At 35.5% G+C, this 26819-nt stretch overlaps 2 protein-coding genes across 2 annotated transcripts; both read right to left on the reverse strand.

Annotated features, from left to right (window-relative positions):
- Nucleotides 1–7059: 7059 nt before the first annotated feature.
- On the reverse strand, nt 7060–13148 carry LOC110719350. Its single transcript, XM_021898263.1, has 5 exons — nt 12545–13148; nt 10146–10223; nt 9555–9636; nt 8227–8369; nt 7060–7634 (listed from the first exon to the last, which is right to left on the reverse strand). Exons 1-5 carry the CDS (start codon nt 12824–12826, stop codon nt 7425–7427), a joined length of 795 nt encoding a protein of 264 aa, XP_021753955.1. The 5' UTR covers nt 12827–13148; the 3' UTR covers nt 7060–7424.
- Nucleotides 13149–14291: 1143 nt separating this feature from the next.
- Nucleotides 14292–20624, reverse strand: LOC110719351 (probable anion transporter 3, chloroplastic). The gene is made up of 8 exons (XM_021898264.1): nt 19418–20624; nt 17278–17504; nt 16423–16780; nt 16286–16330; nt 16049–16195; nt 15793–15930; nt 14693–14726; nt 14292–14604 (listed from the first exon to the last, which is right to left on the reverse strand). Exons 1-8 carry the CDS (start codon nt 19838–19840, stop codon nt 14435–14437), a joined length of 1542 nt encoding a protein of 513 aa, XP_021753956.1. The 5' UTR covers nt 19841–20624; the 3' UTR covers nt 14292–14434.
- Between the last annotated feature and the right edge of the window lie 6195 nt (nt 20625–26819).

Consider the following 26819-nt stretch of genomic DNA (forward strand, 5'->3'; position numbering starts at 1 on the left):
AGAAAAAAAAATCTAAAGTAGTCGCGCGTGACTTTTTTTGGGCCGGAATTTGGAAGTCAACGCCGGAGTTTAGTCAAAGGACCCTCCTCACAACCCAAAGTCCATAAAAGGACCTTTTGTGCCACCTTTTTCATAAAAGGACCTTCTTCACAAGGTCAACTCCTTAAAAGGACCTTCCTTGCAATTTTTCCTTATTGTAATATTTATCATATTCTCTCTCTTCCCAATTTATACTTACTTTTGTTTGTTTTTAGATTTTTTTTTATTCTTCATACAACCCCACTCCATCATATTTTATTACTTTTCACTATTCCTCTTAAAATTCCGCGCATTGAGAAATGGAGCAAGTAATAAAAAAACGGAGGGAGTACAAGATTAACAAAAAGAACAAAAAACTTAGAAGAACTACATAAAGGATAAAACAAAAGAACATAAGGGGTATAACAAAAGAACATAAAAGATATACAAAAAGAACATAAGTAATATTTAAACAGAACATGTGAATTAAATTTAAATTTAACATTGATTTCAGAGTTATTAATAACAATAATGAACATAACAATATTTTATAAAGAACATGACATCATCTTCAACCTTTGTCACATTGATCTCAAATTCAACATACAAATTCACCAATCACACCATTAACAAAACGAAGATCAAAATCTCAAAATCCCTAATGCGCGCATCCATCGTCTTCGATCTCTGGAATTTCTCTCTCTCGAACTTCTCTATTTCTCTCTCTAAGTTTTCTATTTTTAAAGAATTCAAAAAATTGAAAATATGATCAAATTTCTAAATTGAGATCCTATTAATATAGAAAATAATACCAAACTTCTTCAATTACGGAGCAAATAATTCAGTTTAAAGATTCAAAAATTGGATGTTCTTTAAAAAATGGTAGTATGTTCTTTGCGTTTTGTTTTTTTTTTTCAAAGAATGAAAGGCGGTACATCCGCCTCCACCTTAAAAATTTACTTTTTTAATGGTTAGGGATACAATTGGCACACTATGATGACACTATAAAGTAGAGATAATCGTGGGCCGGGTCGGACTTTGTCCAAAAAAAAGTTCCACTTTGGGTCAAGTATTCGGGCCTAATTTTGGGTCGAAAAAATTGCACCTAAATCTGCTATTTTGGGCCAAAAATAGCAAGCTTATCGCGCCAAAAATTTTAACAAAAACTTGATTTTTTAGGCTGCCTAAACTCGTTTTTTTTTTAAAAAATTTGGGTCCAAAAATTTTGCCCAAACTCGGATTTTTTTTCGATCCAAGCTTGATTTGATCTAGTCCACTATACAGACCAATAATTAAATGGTGGAGGTGTAATGTGTATGCACTGTACATGTTCAATATACGCACAGTGCTTCATTGGAGTTTATGTTATTAGTCTTTATGTTCTTTGAAGTTAAGCTTGATACCTATTGTATGCACTGTGCATGTTCAACGTATGCACATTGAGCAATGTACATGCGTCTCCACCCTTTTTTAGCGCTATATAGAATACAATTTGTTATATTAAACCATATGTAGCAACTCTTCTACTTGTTCAATTTAACCATTTTGATAGAGTATATAAAACGATCGTGGGCTTCAACCATTAGCCAAGTCATTAGCTTAAACTAATGGTTGAAGCCAAGAATTGTTTTATATAGGAAATTTTGAAAAATACCACCAACTATTGTTCACGTTTTGTACAATACCACTTCAAGTTTTTTTTAGTGTATATTACCACCTAGTTTTCTCAAAAACCAAAAAAACTCCCACCACTTTTGCCCAACTCTCATATATGACGTCACGGTGGGTCCCACTACCAATTGTACCTTTCTTTTCCCTCGATTCTCACCTATGCTCTTTCTTCAGCTTCCTCACTCTTCCTCTTTGTCTAATTTTATAATCAATTTGCGAATCAGTTAGGCGTTATTTAGGGTTTTAATTCGCTAATTTGTTTTTCAAGCCAAACGACAATGCAAAATCGAGGGCATAATCATGTTATAGAGAGTTTTGTTTAATTAGGGTTTATAAAATCAATTTAGGGGTTTTTCAATTGAAATTAGGGTTTATAAATTAAATTTGGGGAGTTGATTGTAAGGTTAATTAGTTGATAATTGGTTAATTAGGAAGAAGAGGGAAGAAGAAAGGTGAAATTCGAAGGAAGAGAAAAGGAAAATTGGTTGTAGGACCCACCATGACGTCATATAGGGGGGTTGGGTGGGAGTTTTTTTTGTTTTTGAGAAAATTAGGTGATAATATACAATAAAAAAAAATTTAAAAAAAATAAAAAAAATAATAATAATTGAAGTGATATTGTACAAAATGTGAACAATCTCTAGTAGTATTTTTCAAATTTTACTTTTATATATATACTCTATCACATTTTTACACTAGTGTCATTCTTAGGGTGCTTTCAAAATTGGGGTGATATTGGACATCAAGTCTAGAGGAAGTCCGTACTTGTATAAGTAGTCGTATTCTAGTTGGAGGTAAATCCTTTGGAAAGACATCAAGAAATTCCTTTACAATTGGTATTATTTTTATAATTTGACAGCAGTCAACAGACTTTCTTCTGTCCGTTTACGGCAATAAATAAACAAACAGACAAACATAAAGCCAGAAAGTGGCGGCGCACTATAGACATTGTACTATAGAATATACTTTTTTTTCGATTAATACCATGTAAAGTTGGATTAATTATTTGCGGAATAATGTAGTCCGCTAATTAAATACTTGAATGTTGTCAAAAAACTTTATCCCAACTCTCATGCTCCGGTCTTAAATTTTCTTATTGTATACACACTCTCTACGTCTTCGAACCTTAGCTGCCTCTAGGATCTAAAGTAAAGAACTTGTCAAGTGAGTTTACACTTTGTTGGTTTACAAGCTTGTCTCGTATTAAATATTGCCGTTATACCATATTATTCATTACATACGTGCCCATCAAACCCGTTGAACTACGTAGTAAATTATGTAGTACAAAAAAACTCAATTACCAATGGGCCAGGTTACAAAAAAAAATTAGAGATAAAGGGAGTATAAGTTACCCGTTTCATTGACATAGTGTGGCGATTATGTGAAACATTGTTCCAAACTTCTAATTATATGACCGTTGCTGGGAAGAATTTTGATCCTTATTTTGGGTTTGTTTAAGGTTTTTGAAGCTGCTTTGAAAGTGTGAGCATAGAGCTTGGTTAATAGGGTGTGTGAGAAATAACGCAGCGAGGCTTTGGCTAAACATGTTGCATGGTAGAAGTGGCGCATGCATGAGAAAGAGTGGAGGGCTTATTCGTGGCTGGCCTTTGGAGGTGAAAATATTGATCAATCTTAAGTGAGGCAAATAGTCTTCTCCATCCTTTAAGACGGTTTTACAATAACTTATTGCGAGTAGTATACACTTGATTCTTGTAATATTTATAATTTGATGGCAAATTTTTTTTTTTTTTTTTGTCTTTGTTTTTTGCTTTTCAGTGATTTTTTTATTGTTATAATTTGATTTTCACGCTTGTCAATGCATAACTTTAATTATTCATATGTTTAATTAGCAAGAAATAAAGTATATTGAAAATATACATTAAATCGAATCTAACAAGATTTCATTTAATTATATTTTGTCTAGCATATAAACCATCAAATATGCTCAATATATATAAGTTTGTGCATAGTTCACGTATAAACCACCAAAGATGCTTGAATGAAAGGTTTTTGAATCATGCAATTGACAAACTGTTGTAAGCCACTTACGAGTCAAAGAGAATGGAAGAAATACAAAACAATTTCATCCAAAGATTTGTACAAATTGAACATTGATCGAAATGAGAATCACTTTGAAATATTATTTGGCGACCGAATCACAAGAGAAAAGATATTAGAAAGGGTCCTAGCTAGGTCTATACATCAAAACCTCAAGAACAAGAGTATCAAAAAAGAAGCTAGCGTTGTTTTCATCTAGCCGAAACGTCCTACTTTGGAATAACACAAGGGATTCTCAACAACTAAGCGGAAGAATCATTTTGAGTATGTATATATTTGACGCAGGTACATATCTCTATGTAGGATATGTGTTTAAAAATAACTTCCTTTTTCCTTTACTTGAGTTTTTCAATAAATTCTAGCTTGTTGGTTAGAGTATATGTATTAGATTAAGCATGTAATAATATACAATTAATATTTGTTAAAAAAAAAATATACAATTAAATGGCAAATTGCACTTTAAAGACATTTAGTGTTGTCTAATCAATAAAGCCAATCTTTTTTTCCTTAAAAATGTAAGATGTATAGTTTAGGAAATGATATCAGTCAATACTAATATACTTTCCAAAAATGGAATAATTCGCATGTTATTTGCCTTCTTTCCTTACTCTAAGCTTAGTACCATTAAACTTCCCCACTCTTAGGTTTTATAAATTAGTACATTAATGTACTTATTAATCTCTAAACCATGTGCATCAAACTAATCAACTACTAAGCCAACTTGATGTATAATACCTTTTGATTATCATCTTAAATACCCCTTACATCTCACTATTGTACATCACACCATTACACTACACCACTTTGACCTAACCAACCTCCTTCGTTCCTCGCCTCCAAGGAGTATCGTTCCATGGCTAACTTACATAAGAATACGAGTGTAATCACAATTTTGTTATTTGCAACTTTGGTAGTCATCCTACTACTACCAAAGTTTAACGTGGTGGCGGCTGCTAGGCCAACTCCTACACATGTTCATAACATGCAAAGGCCTCCTTCAGTGAGGTTCATTGTGAGGCCTCCAAGTGCAGTCTCGATAGGTTACAAGGTGAACCGCTACAAGAAGACTGAGACTGAGGGATATCGGCCAACTTCTCCTGGTCGTAGCCCCGGAGCAGGACATACATCTCTTCCAGGCTCACGTTGATGTTAATGGTTTAGCAGTGTACTACTCACCATTTTTTTTCTTAAATTTACTGCTAAATTACTATATCAAAATTATTTATAGCTATTTTTATTGGTTTAGTTGTGTGCTTCAGTTTTGTAGTTTGAACTTAGGGTGTGAGATTGTATATGGAAGTGGCTCTTGTATTTGGTATACCCCATGTTATCATGGCCCTAACACCAAAACATATGGTGTGACAGTCACTGCCTTAAATTCTTGTAATCAATGAGATTATAATATATATAGTCCCCAAATACAATTATATTATGCATTTTCTGTAACACGATTTTTTTTAAAGTAAGAAAAAGAAAAAACATTATGACTTTTCTGTTGGAACATTGGTTTATTGCCTTTGAAAGTTAAACACAACCATACCATGGAACAAAAAAATCACAATAAAAAAGTAAGATTAACTTTTTTTTTGTAGTAAATCATTTTCATGATTTCCCTTATACCTCTCTTGATGAATCTTTATTGCGCTAAATCAATGAAGCCCACGTATGCATGAGCAAAATTTAATCACACACATTCATGCATGGCAAGGCTCCATCCTAAAAACAAATGGTACTACACAAGGTTGTCAAAACGAGTGTTGAGATCGAATTTCGGTTAACCAACGAAAGACCAAGACAACACATGTTACTGCCAGATCGAGTTATCCTCGGGTCTAGGTCATTATTGTTGAGTCATTGTTAAGTCCGTTCACATTTAGGTGAGATTTTGTCAGATAAATTCGTGATGTTTCAGGTTTGTAGGATCAACTTTGATGGGTAATTTTCATGTCCACGGCCGTCAAGATTTGGTCAGTTTCAAGTTTGCATAATCTTTGGTTAGGTCATATTTAGGTTTGGTTCAAGGGAGGTTGGGTCATAAGTGACGGATTAAAGTCATATTAAGTTACAACATTTTTGAGTTTGAGTTGTGTTATAAATAAATCAAGTCATTTTCAAGTTTTGGTCATCTTAGGCCAGATTATTCATTTCCAAGTTTGGTTTATCTTATATTTACCTCCGTTTTTTTTTAGTTGACACGTATTCCTTTTTAGAAAGTTTATTTTTAGTTGATACATTTCCTTTTTGAGTAAGTTTTATACCTTACTTTTTTAGTGTACCCCACTTACTTTATCATTTTCTCTTATTCTCTCTCCTCTCCTTAATATGTGTGCCTAAAATAAACGTGTCAACTAAATAGAAACGAAGGAAGTATTAGATCATTTTCGGTAAATTTTGGCTAGTGCAAAAGGGTTTGAGTTTAATTGGATCTAGTCAATCTCAAAGTCAAGTTAACCTAGTTACTATCCATATATGACTTTGTTATCTAGTCAACTTGGGTTGTGAGTTTATTTTTTATAGGGCGGCTAATTCAATGATTGGACAACCATAATATTGAAAAGCCATTGGAAATGTAAATCAACTCTTGTAGCCAAATCATAGTTTGTGTAATAGGCCAAGTTTGCCTAAAAAATCAAGCTACATAAGCAAATAGGAGAATAAAAAGAATGCAAGTAGTATATAAAAATATGTTAAAAAAATGATGAACATGTGGAACCTACTTAAATTACAAAGTTACTTGTTAATAAAAGAGGTAGTATCAAAATCTAATACTTGTATATTGTGTAAAGCTACAAAGGTTATAGCTTGACAATACTCTTAAAAAACAAAATAACAAATCTACCCACCAACATTATCTAACCCCACACACCTTAAAAAAAATTTCAATTGCTCTCTTTATTTCATTTTTGGGCCCGCATAAAGTATATCATGGTGAGATCTTTTCTCCCACTCTCCTTTTCTTAATCCTCGAGCCATATCAAATGTGTAAAGTAGAATCTAGATGGGGTGTATCCTTAGTTCTTCAACATTTTATACTAGTATTAAGTAAAGATTTTCAACATTTTACAAGTAATTTTCATTTAATTTTCTCTTTTTTTAATTGAGTAAACCAATCATGGAGGGACTTTTGAATAGGATTATATAAAGCACCTACCTTTATTTTATAGTTTTAACTTTTCCACATACATATATATGAAAATGAGTACTTATAGGAAAAACATGAAAATGATTTACTACCCAAAAAAAAAAAAAAAAAAAAAAAAAAAAAAAAAAGATCCAAATCAAGCTCCTAACTTGATTATATCAAAAGAGGGATAAAAACTTTAAAAGGCACATGTATACATATAAGCTACATACTATGTACACCAATGACCAAGTCTTGGTTTAATGCTAAAGGTTCGAGAACAAGTGTACAATAGGTTGCAGGGTCAAATATCCTCCCCCCTCCCAATTTTTCCAACCAACATCACAAGGTTGGAAAACAAATATATGGCCAATTTTTGGAATGCACAGCTTATGCTGGGTTATCTGATCAATTATTATAATTTCCCATTCCATAACAGCCTATATATATACATATGATTCCAGTACAGCTTTAAGGGGTAAAACATTTCCTATAAGCATGCTGCTAATAGCTAATATGCCATTTTTTACTATAGTTACAACATCATGTACCAAATTTATTTTGAGTCGTTAAGCTTAGAGAGCATAAAAAGACAACCAGAGCAAAGGAGAACAGAAGCTGCGAAGCAAAGCAAATCAGTAGGAGAGTGGATAGCTGCTTTCTTACTATTGTCAAACAGCCCTATCAGGAGCAGCATCACAATTACATGTCCTACCTTAGTCTTCAGCTCGCTTACTGACTTAATTTCCAGCCATCTTGGTCGTTCCTGCACGTTGAAGGAGAAAGATACTAAATCCAGGGCAGCAAGATTGAGAGCAGTCTTAACTCTTAAGGCTGTGATTGGTTGTGAGATGTCCTTTATCAAAATAGTTTTCAGGATTTCTCCTCTGTTTAGAAGAAATTAAAGAATTTGTTTGCCTGAAAATAGTTTTCCCAAGGGTGAAGAAGACGATGCTAACGTTAAGATGTTGCAGTTGTCCGACACATGCCTTAACTCTTTCTCTCCTCTCTTTTCCCCCAACCCTCCATCCCATTCAATAATTTGGGAATAGAACAAAATAAAGGAAAATAAAGATTGATATTTGTTATATGTTCTACAAAATAAAATCCAATTCAATTTATCTTCTTCAAAACCAAACATAGCACTAGACGAAAAAGATTATCTACTGTTCAACCCCTCCCCCCACACCCTCTCCTTACCTACCTATGATTTGAATAGTCATTAATATCATCAGCCTTTTAATTCATAGGCAACTGTGAAGTTTGCTGATCAATATGAATAATATCTCTACCGTGAAGCCAAATTGTTTACGGCATAGCTAAATACAATATTAAAGACCAAAGTACAGAATAATTACCATTAAAGGGAATAAGCCAAATAAACTTGATCGATGCTGATGCTTCGCTTCTGACAGTGACTTTGCAATGTCAAGGTTGGACACAAAGAGCTCATAGAGACCCATTCCAAAGATAAGCATCACTGTTCCCAGTAGATAAATATCTGGTACAATAATAATATGACAAAGTAAACTTCCAGCCTCACAAATGAAAGTGCAATTTGATTCAGAATAAGGGCCTGATGTTTTATGCATGTAGAGCAATGAAATAAATTAAGGCGTTGTAAGACTTGTAACAGGAGGAACCAGCATTAAACGTAAATTAGCAAGTCATACACAAGCATTTGTCGACAATTAAGGGAAGTAGCACAGTGTCTACTAACTTGAGATCAATATAATAACCTTTTATTCTTTCTTCCGTCTAATGTCAAGAAAAGGACTATTAGATGGAAGCTCGTAGATTAAGACATTATGACAATAGGAAAAGTAACTTTCCTAAAAGTATCTTGCATATAGGATTCATGTTTATTACACAGCAATTACCAAGAGAGGGCTCTGGTAAGCTCAAATGCATGCAACCTAACCAAAAAAATGGGATAGGCTGCCAACCACTTCACACTTCGCATCATATCCAAAGCAAATTTCGTTAAAAAAAAAAGGAAAGGAAAGAAGACGAAAGAAAATCAGAAAAGGATGGTGGAAGTAGTTCAGTGCAGGCTACCTCTTTTTAATGAAGTTAGAAATTACAAGGGCTCATGACAAAGGCTAAAAAGGCAAAGCCTGTTATTCATTCTGAAGCAACTGATAGCTGTTGTACAGTGAATGAAGCTAAGGATTAATTGAAAACACCTCTTCCATAACCTCAGGTGTAAAATTGCTTATGTCTGACAATTTATAACCTGGACATGGCAGATTGGAAGGAGCTTCTCTAGAGTCATCGGTTTAGTTGTTGTTACTGTTCATGAGGTGTTTTGGTCTAATAGTAATGAATCCCATCACCTCATAAATTATCCTCAAAGAAAGGGCGTTAACTCGTCAAAAATGACCTCCAGTAGATGGGGCATGAAAGTACTTATTTGAGTTATTTCCTAGGTCCAATCCAAATTATGAGATTTAACATTCTACATTGAGATAGGTGACCTCACAAATCATATATATCTGTGTTCCTGAAGTTCCCGAACTCTATTGAATGACTGATTTTAGAATGCTAAAATAATGTAATATTATTGATAAGTACTGGTTCCCCATTTACTCCTGAACAATAGAAAGGAGAAAATTCACAATAAAAGCAATCACATTGTCACAATAACCCTGTTAAAACAACAAACGAAGATGTTCATGAAACACACCTATGGCCTCAATCACCAAGACAATCACCTTCCCACTCTGTGCAAAGTATTCATAGAAAGACGATGCCACAATACCACAACCCTACATCCAAGAAGACTATATCAGTGGCATGAAGTAGGCAGGTTCTAGAAGTTAAAAGTGAAATTAAGCTTACAGGCCTAACACTACCAAATGATCAATAACTGAAAGTCAGAGAGACATGTAAGCAAGACCTCATTTAACTAAACTTATAGACTTATTGCTCAAAAATGAAATATTAAACAACATTTTAGGATATTAAAATTAAATACCCTGTATCGTCTGATAGATACCAAAGCTAATGAAAAAACAAAATATATTACTGTGTACAAATTTCAAGCTTAAACAATTAAGAATTGGTTTAACCCATGCAAGAAACCTTGATCATATACAACCACCCTACAGACTTGGTAAAAGCCTTCTGAAATATGGCAGGCGGAACCACTCATATTATCGTTCATTGAGACGAAAAAACAAGATATATTTTAGATTACAAAGCCTGAAGCATATACGTATCATATGTTGATGCACTCTCAAGAACAACATTCAATAGAGCATAAATTAGAGCTTACCTTGATGAAGCAAAGAATCGACCCAATCAAGGAACCAAATACTCCAAGAAATGTCACGAATCGACATCGATAGATAACCTATCAATCAACCCAAAATAACCAATCAATAACACAAACTAGTTTTAGGACTTAAAATCTAACATAAAAGTGCAACAATCTGAACCCCTCCACCCCCACCCCTCCAAAGTGAGGAAAAAAGTGCAAATAGTTTTGTTTCACTCCTTTTGATGAATTTGATCCTAAATATAATATCATTTAGCCAATTTCTTTAAGTCATTCTACAATATCAATATACATTTTGCAACAACAAATAAACAGACAAAAAAAACAAACAAATAATCTGTGCACAATACATGTTTAAGGAGTTGCAAGACAACATTAAGGACAAGTTACAAAGTCATTGGAAGTTTTAAGAGATGCATTATGACATTAATGAAGGACAGCAAATTTACCGATGTCGTTGGTGTTAACGCAATTAAAGAGAGTGATAGTGAGAGCAAGGGAAAACTTTTTACAATTTTTTTGGAGTACAGAGAGTCATAAATAGGAGTAATATACCCGGAATTTGATTTCAAGTTTTAAGTACTAGTGTACCACCTCTTAAAACTTTTAACTAGAGCTGTCAGTTTCTAACCCGAACCGTTAAACCCGACTGTTTTGAACCGATCTGAAAAGGAATTGAACCGTTAAAAACCCGTTTTTTGAAAACCGAAAACCGACCCGACCCAATTTTTTCCAACCCGAAATTGAACTGAATCGCATTTGTGCAAACCGTTAATGAGCCGACCCGTTTTCAAACCAAACCATTACAACCCGAAACCGAAAGCATCTCGAACCGATTACATCCGAACCCGATAGTAACCCAACCCATTTTAAACCGAAAACTGTTTAAACCCGGTAAAAATCCGATAAATTCCGATAAACCTGAACCGTTCCAACCCGTAACCCGTTGTGACCGAATCGTTTATAACCCGTAACCCGTTATGACTAAACCGTTTTCAACCCGTAACCCGTTGAGATCGAACCGTTTACAACCCGTAACCCGTTGAGACCGAACCGTTTACAACCCGTAATCCATTATGACTGAACCGTTTACAACCCGTAACCCAGTATGTTTATGATCTGATCTATTTCAACTCACTACTCGATAAACCCAACATATTAAGACTTAACTCGATTATAACTTGACCCATTCCTACCCATTATCTGATTAATCTAAGTTGACAATGATCCGAATCGATTTTAACCGGATATGATTTGAACTGAAACCCGCTTCAAATTGGGTAAATTTGTTTTCAAACTGATCCCGGTTAATTCAAACCGATCATGACCCGAACCAATAATGAACCGACCCGATTTCACCTGATCTGTTTTGAACCGAAACCCGTTTTCAATTCGACCCAATTTAACTCAAACTGATTATGACCCGAAACGATTACAACCCGACCCGATTAGGACCCGAAATGTTTTGAATCAAAACCCCTTTTTAATTAATTAAACCCGTTTTCAAACCGATCCGGTTCAACCCAAACTGATTATGACCTGAACCGATTACAACCTGACCGATTAGGACCCCACCCGAATAGAAACCGCAATAAAAATAAAAATAAAAAAAAACAAACCGAACTGACCCGATAATTTTCAAAACCGACCCGCTAATAATTTCAACCCGTTATAACCCGAAACCGATAAACCCTACCCGAAATTGAACCGTTTACCCGAATTAACACCCCTACTTTTAACCAACTAAATAAAACAAAATCCACAATTGCCTGAAATTTGTGGCAAGTACATATTGATTGTGTGCTTGGTAATCTACTTTGCAACAGCTAGACCAAGATTAGGAGTATTTAACGACATACAACTTTGACAATTGATACATCGAAAATGTACAATTAAACTAATCCAAGGATCGATGTTTTATACTTTGTATATAGTTTTTGTTTATGTCATACCAGTATAAGCAGATAATCAAAATGGTGTAACAATAAAAGTATTACAATTCTAATGATACAACATATTAAAATATATATATATATATATATATACTGTAACATGTTTAATAATATATTAATATCCAATACTTGCACCAAACAAATATTGTACGGAATATTATCCAATAGACCAATACAATATTGATTTCCATTTTACAACACCAATACAATACTAACCAAGTTCAACTGAATCCTTTAAGGATACAAATGACTTATACCTCAGTAACGTCCTTTTGATTTAGTTGTCACATTACTATTTCAATCATCAAATTACTCTATCATTACGACTATTAAATCCGTACATGATCATATTAAATAGATTAAAAACAACAAAAAAAATAATAATAATAACTTTATATAATTAAAAAGCACAAAAAGGTCTAAAACTGAGAAACAGAAACACACCTTTTCTAGGAATTCCTCCATGATCTCAGAATTCCAAGAATGACCCTTGAACCTTGTGGGACCCACCCCAGAAACCACTAAAGAAGTCGAAGAAGAAGATGAAGTTCGAGCAGAAGGGGGTGATACCTTATTAGAAGAAGAACATGAAATGGGATTAAGGGTATATACCCTTAAATAATGGGAACATTTCCTTAGATTTTGGGTTGATTTTGATTGAGAAAATGAGGATTTTGAGAGGGGTGGAGTTGGAGATAGTGTGAAATTAGGCTTTAGAGTCTTCATTTTTGTTGAGAAAACTGGAGTAATGAAGTTTGTGATTTTGAGTTTGAATTTTATTTTTTTATTTTTTTTATTTTTTTTTTCCGGGGAGTAATCAGTATGAACGAAGAGAATTGGGAATTTAGTAGTTTGTTAAAAGTAGTTTGTAATTTTGTAATAGTTGTGTGGAGTGAGTGTGATAGTGAGAGTTGGAAGTCGTGAATGTAACGGAAGTATGGGAGACTCTCAAGTCGCAAGCGTGTCCTTTGGAATCTAAATCTCCCACGGTATCGTTTTATGACTTGATTTCTTTGATTAATGTTGCGGATTGTGAGTTCAAAGTCATAAGTTTAAATTCTATTATAGTTGGGTGAAAATTTGTAGAGGGTTACCTAACCTATATACTTTAAAAACTAATACATGTGCGACACAATATGACATGTTTGTCAACTCTAGTTATATGTTACAGAGTATATATATTTGCGCTGTGTCTTTATCCTATGGGAGACTCTCAAGTCGCAAGCGTGTCCTTCCGAAACTAAATCTCCCACAGTATCGTTTTATGACTCGATTTATTCGATTAACGTTGCGGATTGTGAGTTCAAGGTCATAAGTTTAAATTCTATTATAATTGGGTGAAAATTTGTAGAGGGATACCTAACCTATATTACTTTAAAAACTAATACACGCGCGACATAATATGGCATGTTTGTCAACTCTAGGTATATGTTACAAAGTATATATATTTGTGTTGTGTTTTTATCCAAAATAAAAATTATTCTTTTACACAATAAATTATTTTCCAGTAAATTTCAGTAAAAATAAGTTAGGTATCAATTAAAATTAAAGTAATTAGCAAAAGTTCAACAAAAACAAGTAAAATTTTGAAAACAAATTTACTTTGATCATAAAAATTACTAAAATTCACCAATAATAAATCAAGAAAAATGACAACTAATCCTTTAAAATTTGTTAAAACCATTGTTTATTGACATGTGTTCGATGTGAATGGTATGTGGCGACATGATTATTTCATTGTCATTTTATGAGATTATAATTTTGAAAGATTCATACTCACTACATAACATAATTGATGTCTTTATACACATTACTAATCAACAAAATATATCATTACAATCACTACAAAATCGATGATCTTTTACACTTGACATTTTCAAGCTGTCAATCTCTAAGTAAATCAACAATGTGTTGGCATAAATTGAGGCCAAAATCATGCCAAATCATGAATAAAGGTTCATTAATGCACAACCTCTTATGTCTCAATAAATTTCTTTTTTTTTTTTTTTTAAATGGAGTAAATAAATATCAAGGTTCAATGCACAAAGCTAGATAAGACAGTATGCAAGGATTATTCAGCAAACAACGCTAAAAAAATCCATAAATGTGTGCCAATAGTATATGTTAAGAACTTTCGGAAATGGAGGTAGTAAAAGAAACAAGATGTTTCATTTCTGTACTCTTTATTTATTTATTTTTTTTTTTAAGAAATACACATTTTCGAATAATTAGGCTGAATAATTACATCTGACTGAGAAAAAAAAAATATTACAACATTGCAATATTGTGAGTTTAACATATCTGTACAATTTATGATCTCGGTTAGCTCGGATATCAAACTACTCGTTCTGCAGTGGCGAAAAGATTATAAAAGATGATTGCAGCAAAATAAAGCATTGCCGTCAAGGTCAAAAAAGCTTTGAAAGATCCAAGCCATTCCACAAAGTAGCCTGCACCAATGGTGCTGATTATTGCAGCCAATGTCCCTGCTGCATTTGTAATACCTGTTGATAACAAATTTGGCTGATCAGTATCCAATACTATGCTCTTATATGCTACTTCTATATGTATAGAAAGAGATCGATAATGTACCATGAACAAGCCCTGTTGAATATGGAGCAATATCCTGCACAACAAATTTTGTGAGATCTCGATTAATATTCAAGACAGTTTATATGCAAGTCCACGCCAGACACCAATTGTTGAGCTGGTGTACAATCACTCTAGAGAGAGCATGTTAAATTAAATTAATCTTACCATAACTTACAATAAGACCCATTTTCATCAATTTTACAAAATAACATTACCATACAGGTTTGTATACCACCCATCTCAAAAAAAAAATGTGAAGAGATCACTTTTAACACGTACGAGACCAAACTATATACTTGACTCCTGAGTATTGTTATGCCTAAATTATCACTACAGGTTCAAATGTCTGCAGGTTACAGGTTACTACAAAGTCAATAACCAGGTTACCAAAAGTCAAGGGAAGTTAAATGAATATCTTTCCAAGGAATATTCTAAGAGAATCCAAGTATGAATGAGTCAAGAGAAATTCCATAAAAATAGGTACCATAAACTCCAACTAGCTATTAGTTTGAACAAGTCAAAAAGGCAATGGATAAGCACAAGGAGAGTATGGCATGAATCTCGGAGGTGAACCTAGCAACTAACCCCGATTTTCAAGGAATCAACAAAGGAGCTGTTGCAAGGCTTCAAAAGGCTCTTCTATTATAAATAGGATGAAAAACCATTGTAAAAACACAAGAGATGAGTCCTAAGCTTTCCTTTCTATAGCAATTAGCAACCAAATTACAGATTCATTCTTGATCAAACTACAACCTACAATGTACCTGTACTTAATTCTCAAATTAGTAGATTGGTGGACTCAACGCTACCCTTATTCTTGGGTTTTCTGCGTCATCATATCGTCTCTCCCTCTCCCTTTCCCCTTTGTTTTTCTCCTTTTAATCAAATATCTTTGTTCTTTGAACCTGTATCGGCATTTGCATATTTATTAATCTAGCTTTTGTCCTATTGAAACCTGGTCGAATATGACGGTCAGATTTTGACCTAAACAAGTATCACCTCTGAGGCTTATTGTTAATTGACTTAGCTGACATCCATTAAGATAACATACACTGACTTAGAAAATTTTGGTGAGAGAAGAAGAGATAAGGGGTCATTACTTGTACATTGAGGAAATACCCAGCTTGACTGAAAGAACTCAAGCTCAGAGCAACTGTAAGAACGACAGATGCAACTCCTGGAGTCTTGACATAATTTAAGCAGAGTAATGATAATCCAGGTCCGATAAATCCTATAGACTGCAAACATCATAACTGCATGATCAATTGAAAACAGAAATGCCAACAAATAAAATGTAGAAAATCATGATCTGTAAACAGAAGAATGCAGAGAGAAGTATGGAAAGGGACAAACTACCTGCATCATTTTACGAACAAATACCAATGAATAGCCAGCTTTGGTTAGATAATCAGATGCTGAGCCAGCAACAAAGCTCGATACCGCCATCACTCCCCATGGAATAGCACTAAACCATGCTGCTTCTCTTAGGTTCACATTTAGTACCTGCATTACACAGCCTAAACCCATCAACGAAAGCTGAATGGATGCCTTTGAATAACATAAGGAGCAGCATGTACTGTAAATGTTACTTACAGTATTGAAATAAATAGGCATCCACGAAAGAAGAACAAAATATCCCTGATAATCCAAGAATTATATGGCATTAGTTATTCAATCAGACTGTAAGCTCCTTTGTTTTGTAGAACTTGTGAAATATAAAATAATCCTACCCAATTATTGATAATATTGGCAAGAAGGATTGCCCAAAAAGGCCTTTTTGATAAGAGAAGGCCTATTGGAAGACGATGGTTTTTGCCATTGCTGTGAGAAGTATCAACTGCCTTCCCAGCTTCAATAAGTTGGACCTCTAACTTGCTGACAAAACGGCTATTTCTAGGATCACTTCCAACTCCATAAGCCCACGCCACCAGCCAAAGTAGTCCAAGAGAAGAAAACAACACAAAAGGTCCTGATATTCCAACTACTGACATTAAAATTGGAGTAAGGCACAAGCCTACTACATTTCCAAGTTGAAATCCTGCCATGGAGATTCCCACAGCTCGTGCACGCTCATGGATTGGAAACCACCTAATCAAAGTAAAGGTAATCAAAGCAACCTGTCTTCTTTTACTTCATTTTAACTTAAAATTTTTTTTTCTGAAAAAAAAAATAGAAAGTGACTGCTATGAATAATGCATAAGCTTGATAGCCTAAAATAGACCTTTAAACTACTATAATCATGTCTTGTCAGTTAGGAATGTATACAAACTAGTACCAAAATCTTCCGTTGTTCTAGTCTTTCTTCATTATTTATCAGATAAATTTTGTCATCACTGTACTTTCTTTGCTGATTGAGTGGCCAAAATATTTTCCTTTTATCATGAAAGTAAAACAAGTAGATTTGGAACAATAAAAAGTTGGGGGTGGGGGGAAGGGATTGGGGGCGCAGACACAACTACAAACTTCTAAGTTGAAAATTTCTTTTAAACTTCTAAGTTGAAAATTTCTTTTAACTGATGTGCATAATGTTAAAATAAGATTTATGCACATATAAAGATAATGGCCGTTGATAAAGAAGGAATTACCTTGATAAGAGGATGTTCATGGAAGGGAAAGCTACTCCTTCTGCCAGGCCAAAAAGAGCACGAACAGCCAAGAGGGTGGCAGCAGAATGGTTGGCCGCCCATGGAGTAAGAAGAGTGGCCAAGGACCACAATCCAGCACCCCATGCCATTACTCGTGCTCCTCCCAATCTGTCTGCTATTGCTCCACCAATTACAGAGGATATTATATAGCCCCATAGAAATGATGACTGCAAGCAAAACAAATTATATGAAATGGATACATTCATATATAGCATTTGCATGTCCATACTCCCTTAATAATGCATGATTTGATCATCTGGTTATCTAGCATGATAAGCAGAGTCAATGGCTGGTCATGAATCAGTAAATACTTCTTAAACTCCGTATCTAACATGTTTTTAAATGTAGAGGATGCATAGGTGTCTAGCCTAAGCTCATTATGTAAACCAAGAAACCAGATTATTGTGCAAGTTAATGGGGGTATCCCCTAAAATTAATCAAAGGATAATAAAACTAGACAAGTAACATTTTATTATGAAATTGTAGGCGTTAAGTCAAACTCGTACACAATCTATACTTCATTGCAGGCAAGAATTCTATTAAGACATAGTCTAGATAGACAATGGCCTGGGAAGAAGGGTAGCAATTTACTCCCTGAATCACAACCCAAAGGCTGCGAGTTCAAGGCTCATCCATTCAAGCAAGTATAAGTTAGTCCTGCATCCTCATGTGGTTCTATGAGGTAACAAGGAGGCTACCATGAATAATCATGTAAAGAAATTTTGGTAGAAAACATCAACCATACACTGCATCAGATCAACACCTTTTTTTTTTTTTTGGTGTTTAGAGAGCCACAAGGGCGGGGGTGAAAATCGATCCAAGGACCTTCTAGAACCAGGAGGAAAGCTCTAACCACTTGAGCTATCCCTCACTCTCATCATATCGACACTTTGAGAATAAGAAAATATGTGGAACCATACATTGAGAATATGTGGAGCTTCTTGAATTGAACCAAATATTGCAATATTGCATTAACTCTTTGATAATATGTGGAACACCATGTTAAATACGGGTCCGCACCTGTCACCAATAGAGGGAGTTCACTTCACAAGTCCAATACGAGTTCTGACTGCACTCGTCACCAAGAAAGAGAAAACTTCACAAGTCCAAAGAGGTTCCATTCCAAAATCATATGGCAATAACTCTCATCCTTTATCAATATGATAAAACTCCCCCTCACATGTGAGATAAGTACATTAAAACCATCCTAACCATAGGCAGTAGGCCTAAATTTGATACCATGTTAAATACGGGCTTAAGTTGCACCACTTCACAAATTAAAGGAAGTTCCATCCCAAAACCATATGGCAATGGGAGCAATAGCCCCTTAACCTTATAAAGTGTTTTAACTCTTTCATCTTTATCAATGTGGAACACTCACATATGTTAGTTTGCGAAAGCCATGCTTCAATACAATATAGTTAGATGTATAAAACTAATGTTGTTACTACTAATATCATTATCGTTAAAGTTTCTCATGTGTGTTCCTAGAACAAATGTCCCACATTAATGAAAAAATGAAGGGAGGAGGGTGACTAGTTTATAAGGTTGTGGCCATGTGGGTTATTCTTTCTATCACCATATGGCTTTAGGATGGAACCCCATAAGCCTTATATGCGGGCCACCTCGGACCTAGGAGTGCTCTATTGTTCTAACTAATATTATAGCTTTAGGATGGAACCCTATAAGCCTTATATGCAGGCCACTTTGAACTTAGAAATCCTCTATTGTTCTAACTAAATTTGAACTTGTGACTTAATGTATACAAATTATCGGTCTTAAGATTCTGAACCACTAGGCCAAGACCTCTTAAATTTATTGGCAATATCTGCTATTAGGCTTTCATGGCTTGTCAATTGTGTATTTATAAACATAAATTTTAATTACACTTATATGTGATCAAACTATCCTCAAACATGCATAGCAACATAATAAATACAAGTATCAAATAAAACATAACACCAATAATAATTTCCCCCCAAATCCCAATAATAAATGTGAGTCATCATTAACAAACCCTCAAGCTAAAAGCGAAATTAAACCAATAATTGATAAGATCATAAGAATAATCTAATGTTACCTGAACAATTCCAACGAAAGAAGTGGACCAACCATTTGTATGAGCCAAAGGAACAATAGCAACAGACATTACAGTCCTATCCGCATTACAAAGACACATTACAAACGCCACCAAACAAACAACCGTGTATCTATACTTTTCCGTCACCAGTGGTGCACCACTAACTCCTCCTCCCTCCGCCGCCATGCACTTCACCACCTCCGCCCACCTCGGCCTTACTCTGCCGTGCTTTTTATCACCCATTACCGCCATAAATCTCATTCTACATCTTTTTTCCACAATACTCATCATTCGGGTTTTGGTGAAAGTTCTCATCAGATTCTTGTTTTGCCGCATCAACGTTTGTGATGATGGATGATGACATGATTGTAGTAAAAGTTTGTGATGAGTATTGTAAGAAGATGATGAAATTATGCTTGCCATTTTTTTTTTTTTTTATAAGGTCATTGATTTTAAAAAACCAATGTTGAGAGTAAGCAATTAAGTTTAATTTGGGAGGAAAACTTGAGAAGTAGATGGTTCATGGTTGTCTTTTTGGGATGAGCCAAATTTGATAGCTTGGTGATTGCTACTCGCCAGTTTTTATTTTATTATTATTTTTTTAAAAAGGAATTGCCCACGAAACATTGTGTATTTGTGTGTCTCGTGTCGCGTGTTACCTGCATTATCTCGATCAAATATGTTTGTCAATCATTTCCCTCCAAAAAAAAATGTTTGTCAATCAAATCAATCGATGTAACAAAACTTCAACCATAAGTATGTAAAATAATCTAGTAATTAAAATTATAAAAGTTTAATACTCATTTAAAGAGATATATTTAATATCTATGACTCAGAAATATTTGCTTCCTCCGTTTCAAATTAGATGACACATTTTAATTTTTGACACTATGTATTAATTTTGGTACATATAACATTTGAAAATACCAATTGGTTGTTGGTGCAGTGGTGATTGAGGCTGCACTTGGTAGAAAGGACCGCATATCCGATCCCCCGCAACAACAATTGGGAGGAGATTGGAATCTAACCACTCAAAACTGAGCCCCGAATCCAGATTAGCCCAAAGGGTGAACCGAGTGGAGGAACCAAAAAAAAATAAAAAAAAAATAAAAAAAATAAAAACATTTGAAAATAAAAATTGTCACATTTCCAATTTCCAAATTAAATTCTATAACATTAGATAACATGTTTCCAAATTTTTGGTACATACTCAAATATTTTATTTTATTTTGGAAACGTACATGTACATTAATCCAAAAAAAGAAAAAGAAAAAAAAAAAAAAAAAAAAAAAATATATATATATATATATATATATATATATATATATATATATATATATATATATCAAATGAGGTTTATTATATTCATATTAATTAATATTAACGTATATTTTTCAAATATATAATTATCATAATTTCTTTCATTACGAAATTAAATATATTTAGCAAAAAAAATTGCACATAAAACAATAACATACATTTTAAATACAAATTTTTTTTTTTCTGATATGAACCTGTTTTTATGTGATCTAACCTAAAATAAGTTTTTATATAAGGTGATGAACTTAACATAGCTCTAGTTTGTTTTTTTTAATCTGAACTTAATATTGATGTACATTAACAAAAGTCGGTGATATCATTCCCTTTCCAAATTGTGCATGCATAATGCTATTATAAAAAATTCCGATTTAAATACACTAATGAGTATTGACATCTTCCTCTTTTTTTATTTTTTCTTTTTCCTCTGTGCTATATCCTTCCATAGGTTTAAATCTAGAAAATTGTACGTACCTATCATAAGATCAGTGCATGACTACCCTCACTCCCAAAAAAATTTAAAAATTTTCTTGCATTTCTTCTTCCTAATTTAGGTTGTTTTGTTGCCTCTTCCACCATTACTTTAATAATTAAACTTTTTTCCCTTGTATGGATGTATACTAATACGAAGTACTTATTTTAGGGATCCATAACCCATTTCCATGATTTCCCTTTCTCGTTCCTTCAATCCCCACCAAACTAACACCTTATCTTCTTCTTCCTTCTTTGATCCCACACACCTTCATCTTCTTCTTCAAGCTCCATCTATGGCGGACACCAAACCTCAATACCACCATTTTCCATGATTTCCCTTCCTCGTTCCTTCAATCCCCACCCAACTAACACCTTATCTTCTTCTTCCTTCTCTGATCCCACACACCTTCATCTTCTTCTTCAAGCTCCATCTATGGCGGACACCAAACCTCAATACCACCATTTTCCATGATTTCCCTTCCTCGTTCCTTCAATCCCCACCCAACTAACACCTTATCTTCTTCTTCCTTCTCTGATCCCACACACCTTCATCTTCTTCTTCAAGCTCCATCTATGGCGGACACCAAACCTCAATACCACCATTTTCCATGATTTCCCTTCCTCGTTCCTTCAATCCCCACCCAACTAACACCTTATCTTCTTCTTCCTTCTCTGATCCCACACACCTTCATCTTCTTCTTCAAGCTCCATCTATGGCGGACACCAAACCTCAATACCACCATTTTCCATGGCTTCGCCGCCGAATCCAACGAAAACCCTAAGTAAAAATATAGAAATTAAGGGAATGGTTAGCCCTAAAGGGAAGGTGTTTTCGTTTGCTTGTTTGATATCCCCCCTTCTATTGGTTTTCACCATTGATGGAACTCGTGAGCTTCTTCATTTCTAATAGATTCCCATTTTCCATTAAAGCTACTTGAATGATCTCTTCTTTAAAATGACAAAAATACCTCTCTTTTTTTTTGTTTTTTGGTGCACTTAAAATTTCACATTATGAATTTCAATTTTTGTTAAAACTGTGTACCATACGGAGGCTAATTAGTAAAGATTATGGAGTAAGTCTAATGAAATTACATAAATTCCTAGATTATAACATTCATCACCAAGCTTACGGGGTAGACTAGGAGAAGATAAGCACATTTAACCATAGTTAGAGGCTGCCATAATACCATATTAATACTCATATGCCGCTCTAAGATATTAAAATTGTGGTCATGTTTACCATGTTTCATTCTCGTACTTTGGATAGACCGTTCGTATAGTAGAATGCTCGTTCTCAAATTAGTAGGACAACTTTGTTTCAAAATTGAAGAACTTTTTTTTTTTTTTTTTACACTATTTAGACGGCTTATAAGAATTGAGCCTATGTATAGAACCAATAATTGGAAATTCATCTCCAACATGATAAGCAAGGAATTGAATGTTGCACAATACTCAAAGATGAAAAGGAACAAGAGAAGAGTTGAATGTGGCATAATCTGATAAGGAGTAAAAAGATATAATCATTTTAAATGAATCAAATTTTTAAGGTCGAGTCATATTAAAAACTTCTTCTAATATAACATACACATAATAAATGAGTTATATATCATACACTAAGGCCCTGTTCTTTTGAGCTTCTGGGCATAGCAGAGTAGGGCAGAGCAGATTTCAGCAGGGTAGAGTAGAGCAGAGGAGATTTCATTATTATTATTATTATTATTATTATTATTATTACTATCACATTATTATTATTATTATTATTATTATTATTATAATAATAATAATAATAATAATAATAATAACAAAAATCTACAAAGTCAATCAATTTGCAAGAATTTAGTGGGAACTGAGATACAATCTGGGCCCCCACCCCTCTAGTTACAGCAAACCCGATCCTGTTGAAAATGTGAGCAGCTGCACAAGCACCAATATCCTAAGTCCTAGCGAACGCCTGAACCCGCTTCAGTAGCGCAACAACATTATTATTATTATTATTATTATTATTATTATTATTATTATTATTATTATTATCATCATCATCATATCTTCAAAAAGACAAAGTCATACAACCTACAAATAATTACTGGGAAGCCGAGATACAATCTGGGCCCCCACTCCTCTAGCAATAGCAAATCCTATTCTAGTGAAGATATGAGCAGCAACGCGTGCCCCAATGTCTTGAGTCTTCGAGAACTTCTGGATCCGTTTCAGCAATGCAACCACCTCCTTCTCTAATTCCCTAAGTGTAGAGAAAGAGAAAGGAAGGAAGCCATATCCAATCGCCCGACAACTGGATTCGTACTTGACCCGCTTCCGATGAGCTGCATCAGCCGCAACTCGACCAAAAACAAAGTCATATAACCCAGACTGTGTCAAAGGAGAAGACCCTGTCAAGTAAACACAGACATCGCGACCACGATCACAAGAATAAAGTAACACATCTGCGGGTCTGAGGGCCCCGTCGTTCCCTCCAGACAACCCAATGTCAACCTCCTTTCTAATTGAAATCCCGATAACAAACATTAACAAGGGTATCCCGCACAATATTATGCCGATGTTTAATACCCACTATACCAGGACACAACACCACATGATCACCGAAAAAATCCCCAGTAAAAATCCTTGAACAAGCAGAGCACGACATCGAGATAAAGAACAATGGAACACCCAAGCAGTAGCATAACACACATCAGTAAGTCTTTGCGTTCATCGTCTGACCTAACCCCAAAATAGGAACCGCCCGAAGACAAGTAGAGGTGTGATCTCCCTGCTGCGATTTCCACAATGCTAATTGACGAGGAGATAAGAGAAGGTGGGTTCCGCAGAATCGGTAAACTTTGTGAAATATATATATGCCAATTTCTTCATGAGTTTAGGGGCAGCGACCTCACTAGGATTACTCAAAATGTCAAACTCCACCGTTCTATTGAATAAGCTCAACGCATCCTCAAAGGCTCGACCAAGGCCAACAACGCCAGCATGCCATAGAAGCTTTGTCTGCAACCCAACAGACTCCGCGAAGCAAGAAAAGCATAATGACGAACATCACCTGCGAAATAAACACCAAGCCCGCCATACACAAAAGGCAAGGTGGCAAGCCGCCACTGCCAATCGCCAAACCCAGGCCCTGAAGCAGCAACGATACGTTCCAAGGAAGATCGAAAAGTCTCGTCGAATGTGCGCCGAGCCACCTCAAAAGTACTAGGGGGACAAGTACGCAAAGCAAATTAGAGTTTAGAAACTCCGGTACAAGCCCTAAGCAACAACAACTCACACTGAGGATCATTAAGCTTAGCAACCCTATCCATAAGCGCAATGGTCTTGGTCACCCTCTGCATCACAAACTTACCTCGAAAACCGGAATCGGAACTAGCGGGACCACCAAGCAACTTAACACTACGCAAGGGTCGAGCAATATTAGGTGGAAAGACACCCACAAGCCTGCTTCGACGGTCTTCTGTAGGCCAGAAAATTTCAATTTTTTCCACGTTAAGATGTAACCCAAAACGAGGTCCTTCCTCCATAAGCAACTGTAGAACTTCCCCACCACCAACGTGTCACCAATAATAGTGCCGTCATCTAAATACCAAGCCTAAAGACATACATCAAAAGTGTCTCTGATTTTACACACCCCTCTAATTTTACACACCAGGGGTTGTAAAACCAAAGCAAAAAGCAGAGGACCAAGGGGATCACCTTGCTGCACCCCCTGAGACGACCATAAGGTGTGGTCCCCGTAATACAATCTAGCTAGATTAGAGTAGCAGAATTCAACCCATCGCGAAAGGCTCGGACAACGACGGTGAGCTTCACGTAAATGAACGCACGATCAACTAGATCGAAGGCATTTTGAAAATCCACCAACAACATAGATAAACCAACATCGGAACCACGATCCTCAATCAACCGATTCGGCATGAAGAATCGTCTCGCCTCCCGAAGAAACCCCAACACCAAATTAGAGACCATCAAAGTAACTTCCTAAAGACTGGCCAACCATAATAACAACACCGACCTTCGAAACCAGACGCCGCCAAATAGTACCCACAGCTATTGGACGAATACCACCACCAGGCTCGACAAGAGGTGTGAGAGGAGCACTAGCAATATACTCTCTTAGTTCCATAGGACATCTTCCAACTAAAAAGAGATTAACCACCCCAGAAATAGAGTTAACTAACTCATCTTAGACAGCCACAGCAGCACCACTCAAGCAATCCATAAGGTGCTGAGCACGTAAACCATCCCTACCACAAGATGTGCCACGCGGAAAACTCTTAATCCAATCCAAAACTACACTGCTTGATATTACGCTTTTCCAAATCAAGGTTCCATCATCAACGACGGAAAAAGTAGGAGAATCCTCTGTCAGAGTTTCCCTCAGAAGCTGCAAACTACCATCGGGTGCACTCCAAGAACAAATAGCACGAGAAATATCTCTTCTTGATGTCGTCGTTTCACCGAAGACCGAGACTCACGACTACTCCGCGGGAGAAAGGTTTTAAGGGTGCAAAAAGGTAACACCAACAAAGAGACCCAATTAGAAATGTCATCAGGCTTAGAGATCACCTTATCATGAGCACCTTTCAAAACCTGAGAAAACCCCAAACGACACTTGGGAGGGATAGACTTCACAGTGCGAAACCCCCTAGAGAACAAACGATCAAGGAGAGCCACATCAAAACCACAATGTTGATCTTACACCAAACCACCCATGCTCCCAAGCCGAGGTGGAGAAGAGAGAGCTTGCGGCTTTGAAAAACCATAAAGCACAAAATGAACCATACCATCTCCTTCATCCGGGGGAGACACGTCCACACCCGTACTATGACACTTTGAACGAAGCATATGCGTTTTGTAGCAAACCCCACACAACCAAATCCCCATACGCGAAAAAGTAATTTCAGCCTCATTATAAACAGCCAAATTAGAAGTAAGAGAATGTCGTGTGATATCCCGCACACCAATACAACAATGACGATCAGAAAGATGCTTTATAAGAGAACTTCTAGTAAGGCCATTTCCACTTCCATCTTGACAACTACTAAGACCCACAAAAGGACAATGAAACTTCACAACAGCAGTTGACATAGCTACCCACATCCACCACCAAAAACCACTGCACAATCCACCGTAACAGAAATTGCACCAAAAACAGAGGGTACAAAAAGACGCTGCAAACACGCTGTTGCCGCCTATAACAACCCTTAAAAATCGCCTGAAAACAGTACCCAAAACAGCAGTAATAATGCACCAAAATAACACCCAAATCAGTCCCTAAAAGACGAGATGATGGACCAAATTACACCTAAAAAATGCCCCCAAATGCTAGTGAAATAACGCCAGAAAAAGGACCCCTTCGCCGGCACAATGAACGCCGAAAACACGCCCAGAAACAGCCTGCACTCACCCAGAAACACGCCAAAAATACACGCCCAGAAACAACCTGCAATACGACCAGAAAACGCCTGAAAATATGACTAGAAAACGCCAGAAAATACTCTTGGAAAACTGCACAATATACGCCTAAAAACGAAGCCCTTCGCCGGAGAATTATAATCAGAAGATCAGACGTGGAACCTGTCGAATTATGAACGAGCAACCCGCCTTT

Source organism: Chenopodium quinoa, unplaced genomic scaffold (genome assembly GCF_001683475.1).
Source record: "Chenopodium quinoa cultivar QQ74 unplaced genomic scaffold, ASM168347v1, whole genome shotgun sequence".
In the NCBI taxonomy this organism is placed as follows: Eukaryota; Viridiplantae; Streptophyta; class Magnoliopsida; order Caryophyllales; family Amaranthaceae; genus Chenopodium; species Chenopodium quinoa.